Below are 17,631 nucleotides of genomic sequence, written 5' to 3'. Positions count from 1 at the left end.
CGGGGAGGGAAATGAGAGGCGGGGAGGAGGCGGAAATTTTTTTTTTCAATAAAAAATTATATTTAAAAAAAAAAGCTAAATGACAAGAACCAAGTTTTTATATTCAAAGTTTTAAATAAAAGAAAACGAGGGTCCCACTACCACCATGACCACATTTCTATCAATGAAATCTTAAGTTACTATGGGATGAGAAATCGCTCAGTGGCAGCATGCTTACCCAGCATGCACAAAGGCCCTGGACCTAATGACCCAGCAGACAGAAAGAAGGGATGGAATAGCAGAAGGGAAGGAAAAGGGAAGGGACAGGGAAGAGAGATGAAGAAAAGAGAATAAATAGAGATGAGAAAAAAAATCCTGGTGGCCCATGCCTATGGTGCCTGCATTTAGAAGCCTAATAAGCCTGAGGCCACCTGGGCTGCTCATAGAAGCCTTACCTCAAAAGACAAAACAAAAATGCCCCACTTTAATTGGCCTCCTCCCAATGTGCTAAATTATTTCATAGGAATGAAGTGAGAAACATGAAACTTCTTAGAAAAAAAGTTCAAGCCATTAGTGAAGAGCAACTTCTTCCTACCATAAGAAGGAGACTCCCGTCCATCTTCTTTATCTGAGTCTTTGTCTTTTCTTCTCCTGTGGTGATGTTTGTGCCCTCGGTGCTTGTGACGCCGACGACCCTCTTTACTAAATGGTACATGAACACCAACATATACAGCTCGGTGGCCTAGTAAAAGTTTTGAAAGAGAGAGAGAGTAGCAGATAAGACTTAATAACACCTTACTGTGTACTTTTAGAATAAGAAAAGCTACCATGGGGAAAATATGATCCTTTGTACTTGATCACACCAAGAAGCACAAAGGGTAGTCTCTATTTTGTCCACTAAATCAAATGAACTAGTCACAGAGCTAACCACACTGTGTCCACTACTAAAGCAACAACTGGTTTCTTCAAATGTTTCAACAGTTCACTACTGAAGTTGTATTGTTGTGCTGAATACAAAGAGATGTGACTACAAATTCAAAAAAAAAATAGGCAATTATGGAAAAATGACAGAGTTGCTTTTTGCCTTTATAATATGCTGAAATATTAGGCTAACAATATTATTTTCATAAAAAAATATCCTAAGATGGTCAGTAAATTAATACTTTAAAAACTCTATCCTTAGATGAGATTTTCTGTTCTCATTTTAGCGTTTGAGACAGGATCTTGCTAGACTAGCACGAAACTCAAACTCCTCCTGCCTCTGCCTGCATGTGGGGATCACAGGAATGCACCACCATGCCTGGCCTCTTGCAAATTTGCTGACTCAGTAAAATTTGGTTTTACTTTCCAAACCAATACTGTTGCGATGTGTCCAAGCACTTGGGAAACTAAAGCTGGACTGTAAGTTCAAGGCCAGACTGATATATTAGCTACTTTTCTCATGCTGCCTTTCTAGATGCTAAGATCAAATACATGATCAGCAACATTTACAAAGGAGAATTTATTTCAGCTTATTTTGATGAGATATAGAAGTACACCAAATTCAGTAAGGCATGACAGCAGACACACCGTGCTCTTGCTCAGATCTTGACACATCAGGAAGCAAAATTGGGATTTCAAAACCTCTGCTAGCGTTCTCCTTTTTCCTTGCCACCCTCCTGTCTTTCTTCGTTTTCCCTTTCTTTCAGTCTGTGATCCCAAGCCATGGGATCACTCACCTTAAAGGCAGGTTTCCCTCTTCAGTTAAAGTTCACTAGAAACACCCTCACAGAGAAGCCCTCAGGTGTGGATACTGTGTGATTCTGAAGCTGGTCAAGTAGACAGTGAAGACTAACCATCAGACCTGCTATTTAGTGAGGTCCTGAGCAGACTGAGCTACACAGCAAGGCCTTGTCTCAAAAAAAAAAAAAAGAAAAAAGAAAAAAAAAACAAACAACAACAAATACACTAAGTAAATGAGCAAGTTTTAGAGTAAAAATAACCAAACTTCTAGAAACACAAAAAACTTACTAGTTAAAATATCTCTAAAAACTCTACTTAGCATAATAAGAACTTGACCCACCTCTATAGAAATCAAAACTCGATCATTAGAAAAACTATACTAGAAATTACAGATTTAAAACATAATTATTCAAGGTTTCTTCAGTGATGACAGGTATATCTTGGAACTAAAACTTGGACAGCTGTAGAGCAACAGCATGTAAATACTGAACTTAATACGTTTAAATGGCTTACTGTACTTATGTGAATTATATCTCACTAAAGTAAAAACTGTAAGTAAACTCACTGATTTGACAGTTTTATTTGAGTGGAACTGTACCTGAAGTGTCAACTCCCACTGCTGTGTGCTAAGATCACAATCCCATAGGTCCAACTAGCACTTGGCACACCAACCCAATATACCAAGATACAAATAAATTCTATTGAGTTCATAGCAAAAAGAAAAGTAAAAAATATACTAAAACTCAAGGATTTAAAGACAGTCTTGCTATTTCTTTGTACCCTCTGATACATGGAGTATTCTTAAACTTGTAAGCCATTTTTAGCCAGGCATGTTAGCTCACAAAGACACAAGCCTAACACTCAGGGGGCAGAGGCAGAAAATTCAGGATAAAATGCAGAGGACTCCATCTCTTTCTTAATAGCAACAGATTAAGAACCTGATACAGGGTCAGGCAGTAATGGCACATGCCTTTAATTCCACACTTGGGAGGCAGAGGCAGGCAGATCTCTGTGAGTTCAAGGTCAGCCTCGTCTACAGAGTGAGTTCTAGCACAGGCTCCAAAGCTACATAGAGAAACTCTGCCTTGAAACCCCATCCCCACCCCACCACCCAAAAGAAAGTCTGATAAATGAGTGGCAAATTTTAATAAAGTGTCAATGAAAGCTTTGCCACAAACACCAGTTTAGTCAAATTTCCACATTAAGTCACCAATAAGTGATATCATATCCATAGACTTGCTGCACAGAGATGGGGACTGCAAACTGAGGACCCTGCACAAAGCACACACCCACTCACTCCTCCTCCACTGTCACTGTCATGAAGACTAGGTCAGAATGAGAAACCCACATGCATTATAGGAGACTAGGGAGACATTATAACTGGGTCCTCAGAACAGAAGAGGCCATTAATAGAAAAATCAATGAATTCCAAATAAAAGCTTCAGCTTAGGAAACTGTAAGCAAATCCTTTTCGAGTTATTCAGTCTAACTTCTGTATTTTCACAAATGGTACAATTTCACAAATAATATTCTTAACATTAGATGAACCTGTATAAGGTACACGCAGAAATGTTCTGTACTGTGTATGCTGACATTCTATAACTCCAAAACTATTTCTGAAACCTAACAAAGAAGAAAAACTGTTTAATAGGATCTCTTCCCATGCAGGAGGACAAAGAGCTCGTCTGCTGCACAGTTCTAAGTGCTGGTCACTGCAGCACCACTGAGCACTGATGACAACTAAGGATGCTGCAGCTTCAAATCTGGTGCTCCAGCCAGTCCACCAAGAGTGTGGGGAAGGGACAAGAGCATTTTGTAATCATTACCTTTCATTTTTCGAAGTAATGGCAAGTAATCAATGAGATGGGAAAGGCTTTATGAAATCTATCTATGCCAATAATTCAGCAAAAAATAAATACTCAGGACCATAGGTAAGAATATCTTCTACAGGGGCTGGAGAGATGGCTCAGAGGTTAAGAGCACTGACTGCTCTTCTAGAGGTCATGAGTTCAATTCCCAGCAACCACATGGTGGCTCACAACCATCTGTACTGAGATCTGGTGCCCTCTTCTGGCCTGCAAGCATACATACAGACAGAACACTGTATACATACATACATACATACATACATACATACATACATACATACATACATAAATCTTTAAAAAAAGACCATATTTTTTTTAAAAAAAGAATATCTTCTACAATATTATTCATTGTGCTACACCACAGAAGTATTCAGTAGTCTTCTAAACAAACACTGACTACAACAATGTTTCCAGAAGCAGGAAAAACTTAAAACTTAAAAAAAGTGTATCTTGGGCTGGAGAGATGGCTCAGTGGTTAAGAGCATTGCCTGCTCTTCCAAAGGTCCTGAGTTCAATTCCTGGCAACCACATGGTGGCTCACAACCATCTGTAATGAGGTCTGGTGCCCTCTTCTGACCTGCAGGCATACACACAAACAGAATATTGTATACATAACAAATAAATAAATATTAAAAAAAAAAAGTATCTTAAGAACACTGGCAGGCATCAGCTGGTCATCTCCCTGCTAAGCTTAAAAAAATATTTTAAATGAACTTACTTTCTAGTTCTTCTTTTTCAAACTTGGTGTTCACGGTTGAGCTAGTTTTGCCAAGATCTACAATGGCTTCTTCATCAGGACCCTAGAAGAAAGGCATTCTCCTTTACTATAAACCAATGCACACAAAAACCTCATCTGTATTATTTCAAAGAGCCAAAAGCAGGTACCTTCACACAAAATAAAGTTCTGAGAGCAACTGCATCTTTTAAAAAGTGTTTACAGGAACTTTTAAAATTCAGTTATATTCTTATGATAAGAATAAAATCAGCAAAGGGCTGTAAACCATTTTTTGAAATACTAAATTTATCCTCAGTAAAGTATACACAGGACCAAAGGGGGGAAAAGCAAATTTTATGTGAAAGGAATGCTGTCGTAAGTATCAGGGTGGAATGCTTGTTTGTTTTGACATTTGCTCTAAAAACAACAATTGCCATAGATTACAGATAAACACAAAACTTTCAAAAATGAGTGGTCAGGTCAATATATAGTACCATTTTTTACTTGTACGTTAACAAACAGCTAGTAAAAGTTAGAACACTTCATTTCCCGATACAAGAAATACCAAAGTGGTAACTTCTAGGGAAATTCTGGCTTATGATATGAAAACTCAATCTTAATCATACTGCTCCCTCCCCAGCTCTACAAAAATATAACCTGTTAATGTTTGTGTTACAAAACAGTTTGGACCATTTAAAAAGAAGCTTGTAATTTATATCAGCTTTCTCAAGTCCTAACAACTTTAACAGAGCATTGTGACCACTGTCATCTACAAAGGATAAATGTATTTGTACAACTGTCAACACATGCAAACAGGTAACACCCTTCATCTCTCAAATCCTGGTTCTGGGTTTGAGTTGAACCACATGCGGCTCTCTGGAAAGGTTTGCGCAACCTTTTGTGTTACTGGCCCCCAAATTCTCACTTTCTAAACTCAGGACCAGAGTTGGTCTGCTTGAATTTTTCAAATAAATTTCTTACTAGCCCAACTTACTAGCCAATCCATTAAATTTAGCACCAGACATAGAACCAGGGAAATACAGGTTTCCAGCTATCCAGACATACTTTCTAAAGCTAGACACCCAAAGAAAACCTCAAATAGATGTCTGTATGGACAGTGTTCAAGTTAATTCGAAGAAGTTAGATGACTCGCTAGGGTTCTACACTTTAACAGGAACTGAGAAAAAGACACCAGTTTGTCTGGTTAGTCTACGTTCTCCAGACTTCCTTAGAAATGGGGCCAAAGTCAAAAACAAAACCAGGCCCTAAAACATAAAACAGCTCAAGAGTGAGAAACTACAAAATCCAACAGAACATCTCACCGTTAAACCAAACTTCATGCTCCAGGAATTGGTAAATCTAATGAGTTTCTGGCCAAAGGTGACCCAAGGACAACCTCACACAACCCAGCCTATTGCCAAGGTTTTTTTAGTTGCTTCCATTACTGAAGACAGCACTTACACACCTTATTGTACACCAAGAAGTTGAGCTGGTGCCTAACTAGAGTCTTCATTCCTACTAATAGGGCTCATGACACTGGAAGGTTCTCTGCATGCTACCTGAGGAGAAAGGGAAACACCAAGCCAGCTGCAAACCCTTCCATTGACAATGGTGAACTGCCTGGAAGATGCACCGGTGCAATCGCTGCACAAAACTTGTAGGAGTAATCAACTACTATCTGATGGACTTAAGACTTGGTACATGTGATGGAATCCATATGCAACACTGCTTGGGTAGCCAGGAACCTGAGAGGACAGAAATCCAAATACTACTACTGTTCTTCTAAAGGAATGTAGCCAACAAAATGACTCCTAGTGATATTCTGCTATACTCATAGTTCAGCACCTTTTTGTTTGTTTTTGGTTTGGTTTTTCAAGAAAGGGTTTCTCTGTATAACAGTCCTAGCTGTCCTGGAACTAGCTCCTGTAGACCAGGCTGTCCTCGAAACTCACAGAGATCCATCTGCCTCTGCCTCCCCAAGTGCTGGGATTAAAGGCATGCGCCACCACCAGCAGTTTGATTAATGTCTTATTCAGCCATCATTGTTCTTGTAGCACATGGGAACAAATACTCACAACTGGACAATGTGCAGAGTAAGAGACCTCAGAACACTCGGTCCTAAAGGGGATGTTTCCATCAAATCCCTCCCCCACTCAGGGTTCAGGGAACACTACAGAAAAGGAGGTAGAAACTGTAGAAGAGCCAGAAAGGATGGAGGACACCAAGGAAACAAAGCCTTCTAAACACATCAGGATTGAGCATTATGAGACAAAGATCTTTCAAAAATGCCACTGAGTTTGTTTTGTGTTAGTCACCCACTGCTTGGCATGGGTTCTGTCCTTAATAGGGGTCTGTATACCCAGTAAAGCTCCGTTGGGGAAAACAATTATTCCTTTGTAAGATGTTATCAATTAGAGATATTGGGTTAGGTATTGGGCTTGCGTCACCTCCTCTTTTGTCTTAGACCCATGAAGGCTCAGTGCATGTTGCCAGCCTTTGTGAGTTCATATACACACCAATCCTGCAATTGACAAGTTCTCTCCTAAACCCGAGGCCAAGGTTGAGTCCTAAGAGGCAACACACTGTCCACACTAAAGGGATTAACTGCTCCCATCCAAGCTTTCCCTTACCCTGTTCAACTGCCAGGATAAGAAATATTACAACTGACTCTTGGCCTCAAACCAACAACACAGCTCTACTGACATGTACAGATGCATTAACAAAGCCAATTAGCTTACACTAAAAATACCCTACATGTCCACTACCTACCATTTATTCTATATTTAGCAAACACTTACTTTACTATTACATTGAGTTAAAATATGCATACTCTATCATTTTAAATATTTGTCAGAGAAAAATACTTTCACCTGTGCAAAAAAAAAAAAAAACAACAACAATAAGAAAACAACAGACTCCTCAGAGGATGTAGGTGATACCCCCTTTACTGATTTACTAAGCCTATTCCTGTGAGACTACACCCTAAGATTTCCTTCCATTCTCAATGAAGTAGGTTCTTTGTTTTTTTTCTTAGACAAGGTTTCAATGTAGAACTAAGCTGATCTTGACTTCACAGAGACCTACCTGTCCCTACCTCCTGCACCACACCAGACCTAGAATTTCTACTTATAAAGAAAAAAGAAAAGAAACAAAAACAGGTCACTTGTATTACTTGAACTAAGAAATACAACAAATACTTTGGGGGGAAAAGACCTATAGGCTGGGAATGTAGCTGTGGGTTTAATACATACACACACAGAGAGACAGACAGACAGAAACAGAGCATAGGGGGGAGAAAAATCTAAAAACTAGAAGTAGGTTTTGGGGTAGCAAAGACCTCTAATACCAACCAACACTTGGGAGGCAGAAACAGGAGACTCTTGAAAGACTTTAGGATACCGAGTTCAAGACTACCCTGGGCTACAAAAACAAACAAACAAACACCCTGAAAGATCTAAATACATAATTAGGAAAGATCTCAAGGACATATTATTTAGTGAAACAGCAATCTGTAGAGTTATAAATAAAATTACATGTATGTTAAAATCAATTAAACCTGTTCTGTTCCTAAATGTTTGTTTTCTGGGTGTTTATTTCTACTTAGTAATAAGCGAAGAAAAAGGCTTGATGGAATCTACACCAAACTTCAACTGCTCAGAAAAATATGTCTGAAGAAAAACTAACTCCAAATATCTAGTTGCTACTACATTTCTCAAATGTAACTAGCATAACAAAATAAAATTTTGTTATTAAGTTTCTGACAGTTCTGGTACCGTGCACATGTTAGGCAAATGCTCTGACACCAAGCTAGCTATATCTCTAATCCCAAGCTGGGGGAGGTGTGTGCTTAACTCCGCAACCCAGACTAGCTTTGAACTAATGGCAATCCTCAAACTCCTACGTGCTAGAATTAAAAGTATGAGCCATCAAAACTGGCTGAAAGTTAAAATCTTTCAGTATTACAGACAGAGGGCTCGGCATGCAGCTACACAGTAGTGTAGCTAGCATGAACAGTGCTGGGTTCAGTGCCCAGGACTGTACACACTAGGTGCAATCCCAGAACTTGGAAGGTAGAGGCAGGAAAATCAAAAGTTCAAGGGTCACCTAAGACTGTATAGGGAGTTCAGGGTCAGTCTGGGCTACATGGGACCCCAAAACAAAAACAAACAAAACAAAAACTTACAGCACTTACTGACCAAAGGAGGACAGAAAACAAATGTATTTCTCTCTTTCCTAGTTTTTCAACTATGAAACATGAGTAGTAAAGACAGCATCTGTTGTAACCGCCAGCATTGTGTAGGCTGTGTGAATTGGCCATCTGGCTGTATGGGAAGAAACACAACTAAAGTACACAGGGTACATTTGGCCACAGACGGAAACCCCCAGAACAAAGGCACTGGGTATTTGAAGAGAGTAAAAACTTCTCCTAAATGCATGGATTTTAGATGGGATTGTTTTGGAATAATGCTTTATACCATTTTAATGCACAGAAAAATTATTACTCTAAGCAAAATATATGTTTTTTGTAAAAGTTGTCATGACAATCCATGTGCATATTAAATGTTTATAATGTGAGACATGAAACTGCTCACTAGGGACACACTAACAAGCAGGACCTAGCAATCCTAGTAGCATTTCATCTCCTAAATGACATTTTTAAATAATAACATTTCAATGTCAATTGTTTTTTAATTTTCACATAGAAAAGACCCTTTCAACATTTTTATCTCTAAGAGCACAATAGTAAACAAAGCCAGCAATAGCTAAAAATAATACTGGTATAATATTACTTGCAACATCTACCTAAATAAATAATGACATGTCACAAGAAAAACCAAAAACACAAAATTAAAAAAGCATCCAAATTACATCTATGGAAGTCATGTTCAATCTAATCTTAATTCAGCTCTGGTGCCAGTTCTCTTAAATTCATAAGTACCACTGTAGTACAACATAAAATATAATATTAATTATCCATAAGGCATACATATATCTTATTCCAGAATGAGATTAAATATTCTATACATGAAGTAACAGATGTCCAAGATTATTTATTACAACAGTGCTTGTAATAGGAAAAGCTGGAAACGACTTAGGATTCCTTGGTAAAGGAATGGCACAATAAAGTGTGTTACACAACAGAGGAATAACATAGTATCTTCAGGACTGGGGGAATCAAACTTTAATACTGATATAATTTGGGTTCATTTTTCTTCCTCCATGTTTTGCTTGTCTGTTTTGGGATAATACCTCTATCTATACCCCAGGCTGGACTGGAATTCATACGCAGCCCAGGAAAGCTTCCTGTCTTAGCCTTCTGGATGCTGGGAAGCAGGTGTGAGCCCCAACACCTGACTTACTCATCTATATATTTGATTCTTGTGCCATGACATTATGTCGGAGTTTGAAATTTACCTAAAGACAATCCAAGTTTGAACAAAAAGTCTCTAAGGGGAACAACAGAAAGGAAATGTAAAGAAACAGAAAGTTTGAGAACAGGGAAACTGGAGAGAGCCCAAGACAAACCCTGGAAGAAGTCCTCTGCAACAATGAGAGTTTAGGCACGTGACACAGGACTACTGTCTCAAGCCAGTTCAAAAACCTCTCTGAGGTTTGGTGTGAAATTTTAAACTCTAGGTATTTCACTCTGTTTACGAGGCAGATATACTCACTCCAAGATTTAACCAATACAGACTTGCCAAACAAGAATGCACTAGGAGACAAATATGTACAAATTAACAGAGATAAAATTTTTAAGTCATTTTTTTAAATTACTGATATTACTCTAGCATAATGGCTCATGTCTGTAGTTCTGGCATGAGAGGCCAAAACCAACAGTCATCACAAGTTCCATCCTGGACTATACAGTGTATTCTAGGACAGCCTAGGGTACAGAGAGAAACACATTACTACACACCTGTAATTCCATCAGTCAGAAGGCTATCACAAATTTGAGGCCAGCTGGATCTAGTCAACCAGGTATACATAGTAAGATCTTGTATCAAACACACACACAACTTGTATAACTACCTCTTTACTACAGAAAACCAGAGTGGGATGTGCAGAAGTCTCTTAGTCATTTCCCTTGCCGAAAAGAGAACATTTACAACATATACTTTTCTTGGTCAAATTATCAAAATATGAGACATATTAGAAGGCACAGTATGAAGAATAACATGCTAAAATTACTTAGACTGTATCATAAGCCTAGTATAAGAGCTTTTGACACCAAAAGCTTGCAAGATCCAGTATTAAAAGAGACATCAGAGAGCCCCATTAGAAATTTATTTTTCTATCATCACACATGGCTATAACCCAAAGGATTCTGATTATTAACCATGTAGAGTGATTACAGCTATCAAACATTTCAGCTTCCATGCATCCATAACATGAGATGATTTCTTCCCAACTATCCTCACCACACAACTTTTTAATTATTTCTTTTATTTTTGAGATTATATTGTAATTACATCATCCCTTCCCTTTCCTCCCTCTAAACCTCCCATTTGCCCTTCCTTAAAAAGAAGTTTGGGAGTGGACACTGCAGATGTCCCTAACACTACCCGGGCTTTACCCTTCAGTTCCACAGCCAAGGACAAAGGGATGATAACATTCTAAGCCAGTGTTGACTGAGCCCCACATTTCTCCAGGATACACTATTAAGCTTTAAAAAATTACAGTTTATCTGTAAATAAAACATAAATCCTAATTAATAGGTACCTACATGTAACTTCCTTGCCAGCCGGAATCTTTCCATAGTAATACTGACAGGACAGAGCTTGTTTATGACAGTGCAGTAAATCCCTACAAGAGTCCAGGGACAGCAAGGACGCATCTGATTTAGGTCACTGTGCTTTATACAGATGAACTCCTCTAAGTTGCTTTTATGGCACAGCCAATCACTGTCTTCTATGTTGCCTAATCTTCCAAGCTGATAACTACAACTCAGAAAAGGGGTCAGGGCACTAACCAGATCTGGACGGCAACAGACACATTTAGAAACACTCAAGCCAGGTGTTTCTGCAATCCCTGCACCTGGGAGGGAAGAAGAGAAGGAATTTAAGGCCCACGTCTACTACACAGTGAGTTCACGGCTAGCTGGGGAGGGTGCCAAGAAACTTTATCTTTAAAGCAAAGTGTAGGGAAGAGAAAGGGAATGAATCAGAAAAGGAAAGATGAACTGAAAGAAAGCTGCAATCCGTTTAAAGGAAGTCTATCCACAACACTAGAACAAAGGGAGCACATTCTAAGGACCCTGTGTGTGGCTATTTAAGTCCATGTGTGTGCCATACTGTACTTTCCAGTAAGCTGGTCACTGAATTTCAGCAAACCCCAAATGTTTTTATTCAGAGAGAACTTGTTTCTGAGGATCACTAAATTTATACCAAATTACTGCCAACTACATTACTAATACATTGCTAATAAAACTGACAGTCACATTACAATCTCTAACAACTGGAAGGGCAGGCAGAAATAAGCAGCACAGCCCCAGGACCAGGACCCTTCCATACTCATTACTGGAGACTTCTAAGGGGTCGTTGTTACTAAGAGTTATATCTACTTTTACCATAGTAGAATTAAAACTCAGAGTTTATTTAGAAAACAATAAAAAAAAAATACACAGTAACTTATGTAACACCTTTTTTTCTTTTCTTTTGGTTTTAGTTTTTCTACACAAGGTTTCTCTGTAGCTTTGGAACCTGTACTGGAACTCACTTGGTAGACCAGGCTGACCTCAAACTCACAGAGATCCGCCTGCATCTTGCCTGTATCTGGCTCCCAAGTGCTGGGATAAAGGCATGCACCACCACCGCCTGGAGCTATGTAACACCTTAGTGAAAATAAGTATATCAAAAACAATTCAAACTTCTGTGAGGACAACTTTGTGCTCTTGTTTGATTGAAAAAGTTCTCCCTACGTAGACCAGGCTGGCCTCAAACTTGTAATCCTCCTGCTTCTGTCTCCCAAATGCTGGAATAAAAATGGTACGCCACACAGTGCAAATACTATTTTCAATTAGCAGTGGAAATTCCTCTTTAATACTAATTCAACTCATTTCGGAAACGTTAGTTGCAATGTGAAACCTGAAGCAACTTCAAATGAATATTCCACATACAGTTATCAAAACCCACTTGTATATGTATTCTTTTCTGCTTTGTTGTTCTGGTATGTGTGTGAGAGGTGGAGAAAGACAAAGTCCCTCATTAAATCAAATCTGCCATTTTATATAGACTGGATGTTCAGTGAGCCTCCAAAGACCTGCTGGTCTTTGGACACAGGCACTAAAGTCATAGGCACACACTAGCTGTTTCTATGTGGGTGCTGGGGACCCACACTCAGGACTTCATTCTTGAATAGCATTTCATGCTACCCACTGAACAATATACTCAACAAGTTTTCATTTTTTTGAGACAAGGGATTCTACAGACTAAAATGCTAGAAGTCATATAAATCTTCCTTATTCAACTTCCCAAGTGCTTCCACTCTGGATTTTGTAATTTGAATGGTTATCATGTGTCTTTTAAATGACATAGTAAGAAAAATAAAGACTCATGTTTGTCAACAAAACCATGCATGTGTGGCTAAGACCAAGTATTAAGAAATATCAGTGTCAGGTTGGTAGACACAAGTTTTCCAAAATCCTTTTTGCCTGAAAGCCCAGATTATTATTGCTCTAAAAACAAAACAAATAAAAAGTAGTATCAATTGTCTTACTGAAGATAAAGGCTGCCCTTGTTATGTCTGAGGAAACATCTACCATGTGCCACACCATCAGCAGCCTACATGGAAGTAAGTGCTGCATGAGGAAACAAGAGAGGTGATATGCATGCATAAAGGCCCTGCATTCAGTCCTCAACCCAAGTAAACAAAGTCATTCATTAATCCATATACCCATCTATTTAAGAAAAAAAAAAAAAAAAAAGAAACCAAGTCCTACCTCTTTGCTGGACTATGTAGACATTCTTAATTTCACAAGAGTTCTTTCAGGTACCATGAACTTGGTCACTATTCAAATCAAGGACTAGACAATGTCAAAGCCACAGTGTTCCAACACATCAACCATCCTCAAAGTTAAAGCACATGTAACCTTATCTATCCTAATAATGCTACTTGCTCATACATCTCATGGGGTAATTTTAAGAAAATAAATTATTCATCACAAAAACTATTCACTTAATTACTCTTCAATACTGTAAATCAAGTAATTTAGTAACAGCTAATAATATTAAAAGTATTACCATAAAAAGCAAAAATGATAGCATGGTAGGGGGTCTGCAAAAATATAATAAACATGGATATTTGATCTTAATTTGATTTCTACAGATAAGTTAGAAGGAAATAGTTGTAGAAAAACAATCCATGTAAACCAAATGAAGACTTGCTTCATTTACTACACAGTTTAGTAAGCGCAAGGCCAGACCACATCCCCCACACTGAAATAATTTCACATGACTTATTTCAGTTTTCATCACCACCAAAATTCAGGCCTCACCAGAAGTCTCCTGCCTAACGGCTTTGATTGGAAATAGGAAATTTTCTTCTTATATTGTATATAGGGTAAGTAAAGACAACTCCTCAAGGCCATTTTTAAAGCTGTATTAAATATTCATAGTACTTCAAAAACTTTTTATAACTACATTTTGACGTAAGTACGGATGAGGATAGCACCGTATCTGGCTGATTTTCTTAAGAGTAATACAGCTCAGGCCAAGGTAAAGACTTTGCTAACATTCAGGAGGCCTTGGGCTCAATCCTCAGTGATGCAAATACAACAATAATACTATTACATACTTAAATGTCAAAGACAAAAACAATATAAATTCAACTTACATTTGCATTGAAAAATGTCAATTTAGTTACAGTGTTACAATTTAGTGTACTTGTCTAATGGTTGTTTTCTTAGAATTGAAAGAAACCTACAGGCTCAGGAAGTAAACAAAACCTACAGGTCTCATCAAACACTTCAAATAAATAAGAATCACCAGGCCCATCCTCAAGGTTAATCCATACTGCTGGGTTGGCAAAGCTGCCTACAAGTTGAGCATGGGTATAACCTGTGTCCTGTCTCAGTGATTCAGCAGCTATGAGTAATCTGTCACCTACAGCCCTGTAAGAAATCCCAATAAATTCACTGCTTCACTAAGCTAGATTCGGTAAAATAATTTTTTTGGTCTGTCATCAGTGAACATTTGTTCACATCTCCCCAAGGAAAGTCATACAACAATATTTCACCTACAATGCTGTTATCATAGTGGGTTACATCTGGATAGAAAATTTTACCTAGGAAATTAAAAGGTAACCTGGTAAGGACAAACTCCAACTCATTTAAATATAATTTTAAAAAGTTACTAGCCAGGAGGTGCACACCATTAATCCCAGAACTCGGGAGGCAGAGACAGGTGGATCTCTGTGAATTTGAGGCCAGCCTGGTCTACAGAATGGGTTCTATGACAGACTCCAAAACTATAGGGAAAACTCTGTCTCCATAAAAAATTTAAAAAACAAAACAAAAAAGTTAAACTAGGGGATACAGACAGTTCAGCAGTTAAGTGCACTTGTAGCTCTTCTAGAGGACCCAAATTGAAACACTAGCATTCACGTAGGGCGGCCTACAACAACCTGTAACTACAGCTCCAAGAGATGACACCCTCTTCTGAGCTTCTTAGACAAGACCCCATACACACATACACTCTCTCTCTCTCTCTCTCTCTCTCTCTCTCTCTCTCTCTCTCTCTCTCTCTCACACACACACACACACACACATACTCTCTCACACACACACACACTCACGCACTCTTCTCACACACACATTCTCTCTCTCTCACATACACATACTCTCTCACACACAATCACTCACACATATTCTCACACCCATACACACTCATACACTCTTCTCACACCCACACATTCTCTCACACACATTCTCTCTCTTTCTCACACACACACTCACACACACATACTTTCTCACACATACACACACATACATACTCTCACACACATACTCACACACACTCTTTCTCACACACACTCACACAAACACACACACGCAGCTTTAAAATAAAAAAGTCAAACTAGATCTGCACAAGACCAAGCCAATCAGCTTTTCAGCATGGATGGAGGGGGCTCATGAGATTCAACTCTGAGGTGAGGAATAAGAGAGTGAGGGAGGCACTTTTCTTCATGGTCAACTACTAGGTTGCCCATGCTCAAGTGGATGGCCCCACAACCACACACACGCAGGCAGCATCAACTGGACTCAATGGTTATAAAGAAGAGGAAGATGAGGAAGAGAAGAACATGAAGGTTAAGGAAGTGTTGGGAAGATCCAGAGGAAGTTAGAGGGGCATTGGAATTAAGATACACTGTATATATGTATGAAATTGTAAATAATAAACTAAACATATTATAAAAATAATGGTTAAAGGGGCTACAGAGGTAACTTAATGGCCCACTGGTTAAAAACACTTGCCAAGCAAGCCTAAGGACCAGAGTTCGAATACCAGCAACCACATAACGAGCCAAATAATCAGTGCATCCCTGCGGCCCCAGCACCAAGAAGGGTAGGTGGACAAAGCATGATCACTGCAGTTTGCTAGTTTCCAACCTAGAAGCTGAGGGTAGGGGTAGGGGGGTGCATGACACAGCTGTAGGTTCAGGGAATGAAAGAGGACACTCAATGTCACCTTCCTCTGGCCTCCATGTACACACACAGGCACAAACACATGAGCACACCCCATATTAAGATACATATACACACAAAATAGCAACAAGAACAAAAAAGTCAAACTATGGATTGGGGAGACAGTTTGGTGAACAAAGTGCTTTCTGCAAAAGCAGGAAGCCCCGAGTCTAAACACCCAGCAGCCATGTAAGAGCCAGGGAGGCATGGCAGCTGCCTGTGATTCCAGGAGTGGAGAGGAACTGACCAGGGATCCCTGGACTCAAGCTTGGGAGCCAGACTAGCCACAAAGGCAACTCAGGTTTAGCAAGACACTTTGCCTCAATAAAGAAACTGTGGGACAATCAAGGAAGACATTTGACATCAACTTTGGGTCTCTGCATGAGCACCCAATATACATTTGAACATAGAGCAACAATTTCAGGGCCAACCTGGGCTATATATGCATGCATGTATGTATGTGGTTTCATACAATAAACTAAGATAAACTTACTCTGACTTTCCTCTTTTGACACTTTTGTTTTCTTGACTCTGACTCTCGAATCAAATCCTTTGGAACAGAGATACTTAATCTCAGCATTAATGACATTTTAGTCTATGTACTACTTTGCTTTAGCAGGTTATACGACCTAGGTCATCACTTATTTGGACTTTACTTAACAGATGCCAGAAGCACACACACACTAGGATAAACTAAATTATCTGTCAAATGTCCGTTGGAAGGTAAAAAGATACCTCGAGCCCACCCACAATGAATTTCACTACTTTGGAAATAACCAGGAAGCACTACTATTTTAAAGGTCTACCTGTTTTTTCCTCAAAAATAGTACTCATAATTTAAATAACTTAAAATATTTAAACACTTAAAAATATTTATGAATCTTAAGTATATTGTGAATAACTTAAAAACATTTATGAATCTTACTAAAAAGTATTTTCACAAAGGGAAAATCTAGGTTTAAGAAACTGTAAACACCAGCTCAGCGTGCTGGCACACCTGTAATTACAGCATTCAGGAGTCAGAAAAAAACATCTAAAGTTTAAGGTCAGTCAATCCGTCTCAAAAAGAAAGGGTTTTAGTTATACATCACTGTCCTAGCTTGCTTTGTACTGTGATATAGACCATGACCAAAAACAACTTAGGGAGATCAGGGTCTACTTTAGCTTAGAGTCTATTGAGAGAGACCCAGACAGGACCCTGCAGTCAAAGCTGAAGCAGAGACCACGGAGGAAGCCACTCTGATTTGCTCTCCACGGCTTGCACACTTACTTTTTTATTCAACCCTGGACCACAAGCCCAGGAGCACAGTAAGCTGACCCCAACCACAGAAATCATTAATCAAGAAAATGCCTCACAGACATGTCACAGGCCAATCTGATGGAGGGATTTTCTCAACTGATGCTCCTTTTCCTCAGATGACTGTAGCTTATGTCAAGTTGACAAAGAATAAGCAGTACAATCACCAAACAGTTACTTCCTTATACTAAGCCACTGCATTTTAAATAACACCTCTAACCTGTCCTTTACAGGTCACTGACTCACATTCCTACATAGAACATAAACAGGATTAGAACACCAATAACTACAAACTCAAATTTTCAAAGACTAAATGAATAAAGTACACAATCAGGTAGACAGTACACAATTAGGAGGTCACTGATATTAG

At 38.9% G+C, this 17,631-nt stretch overlaps 1 protein-coding gene across 3 annotated transcripts in view; it reads right to left on the bottom strand.

Moving 5' to 3' along the window:
- Slc4a7 (solute carrier family 4 member 7) overlaps positions 1-17,631 on the bottom strand; it is an 80,068-nt gene that overhangs the window by 54,372 nt on the left and 8,065 nt on the right. For all 3 annotated transcript variants that reach the window (XM_050160498.1, XM_050160496.1, XM_050160497.1), the window contains exons 2-3: positions 4,288-4,369; positions 575-721 (exon numbers count right to left, since the gene is read on the bottom strand). In XM_050160498.1, coding sequence (XP_050016455.1) covers positions 575-721; positions 4,288-4,369 — 229 coding nt within the window. The remainder of the gene's footprint in view (positions 1-574; positions 722-4,287; positions 4,370-17,631) is intronic.

This window comes from Alexandromys fortis, unplaced genomic scaffold (genome assembly GCF_014885135.2).
Source record: "Alexandromys fortis isolate MF-2015 unplaced genomic scaffold, M_Fortis_MF-2015_v1.1 scaffold_116, whole genome shotgun sequence".
Taxonomy (NCBI): Eukaryota; Metazoa; Chordata; class Mammalia; order Rodentia; family Cricetidae; genus Alexandromys; species Alexandromys fortis.
Note: the sequence above shows the minus strand (reverse complement) of the source record. Positions and strands in the feature narration are given on the sequence as shown.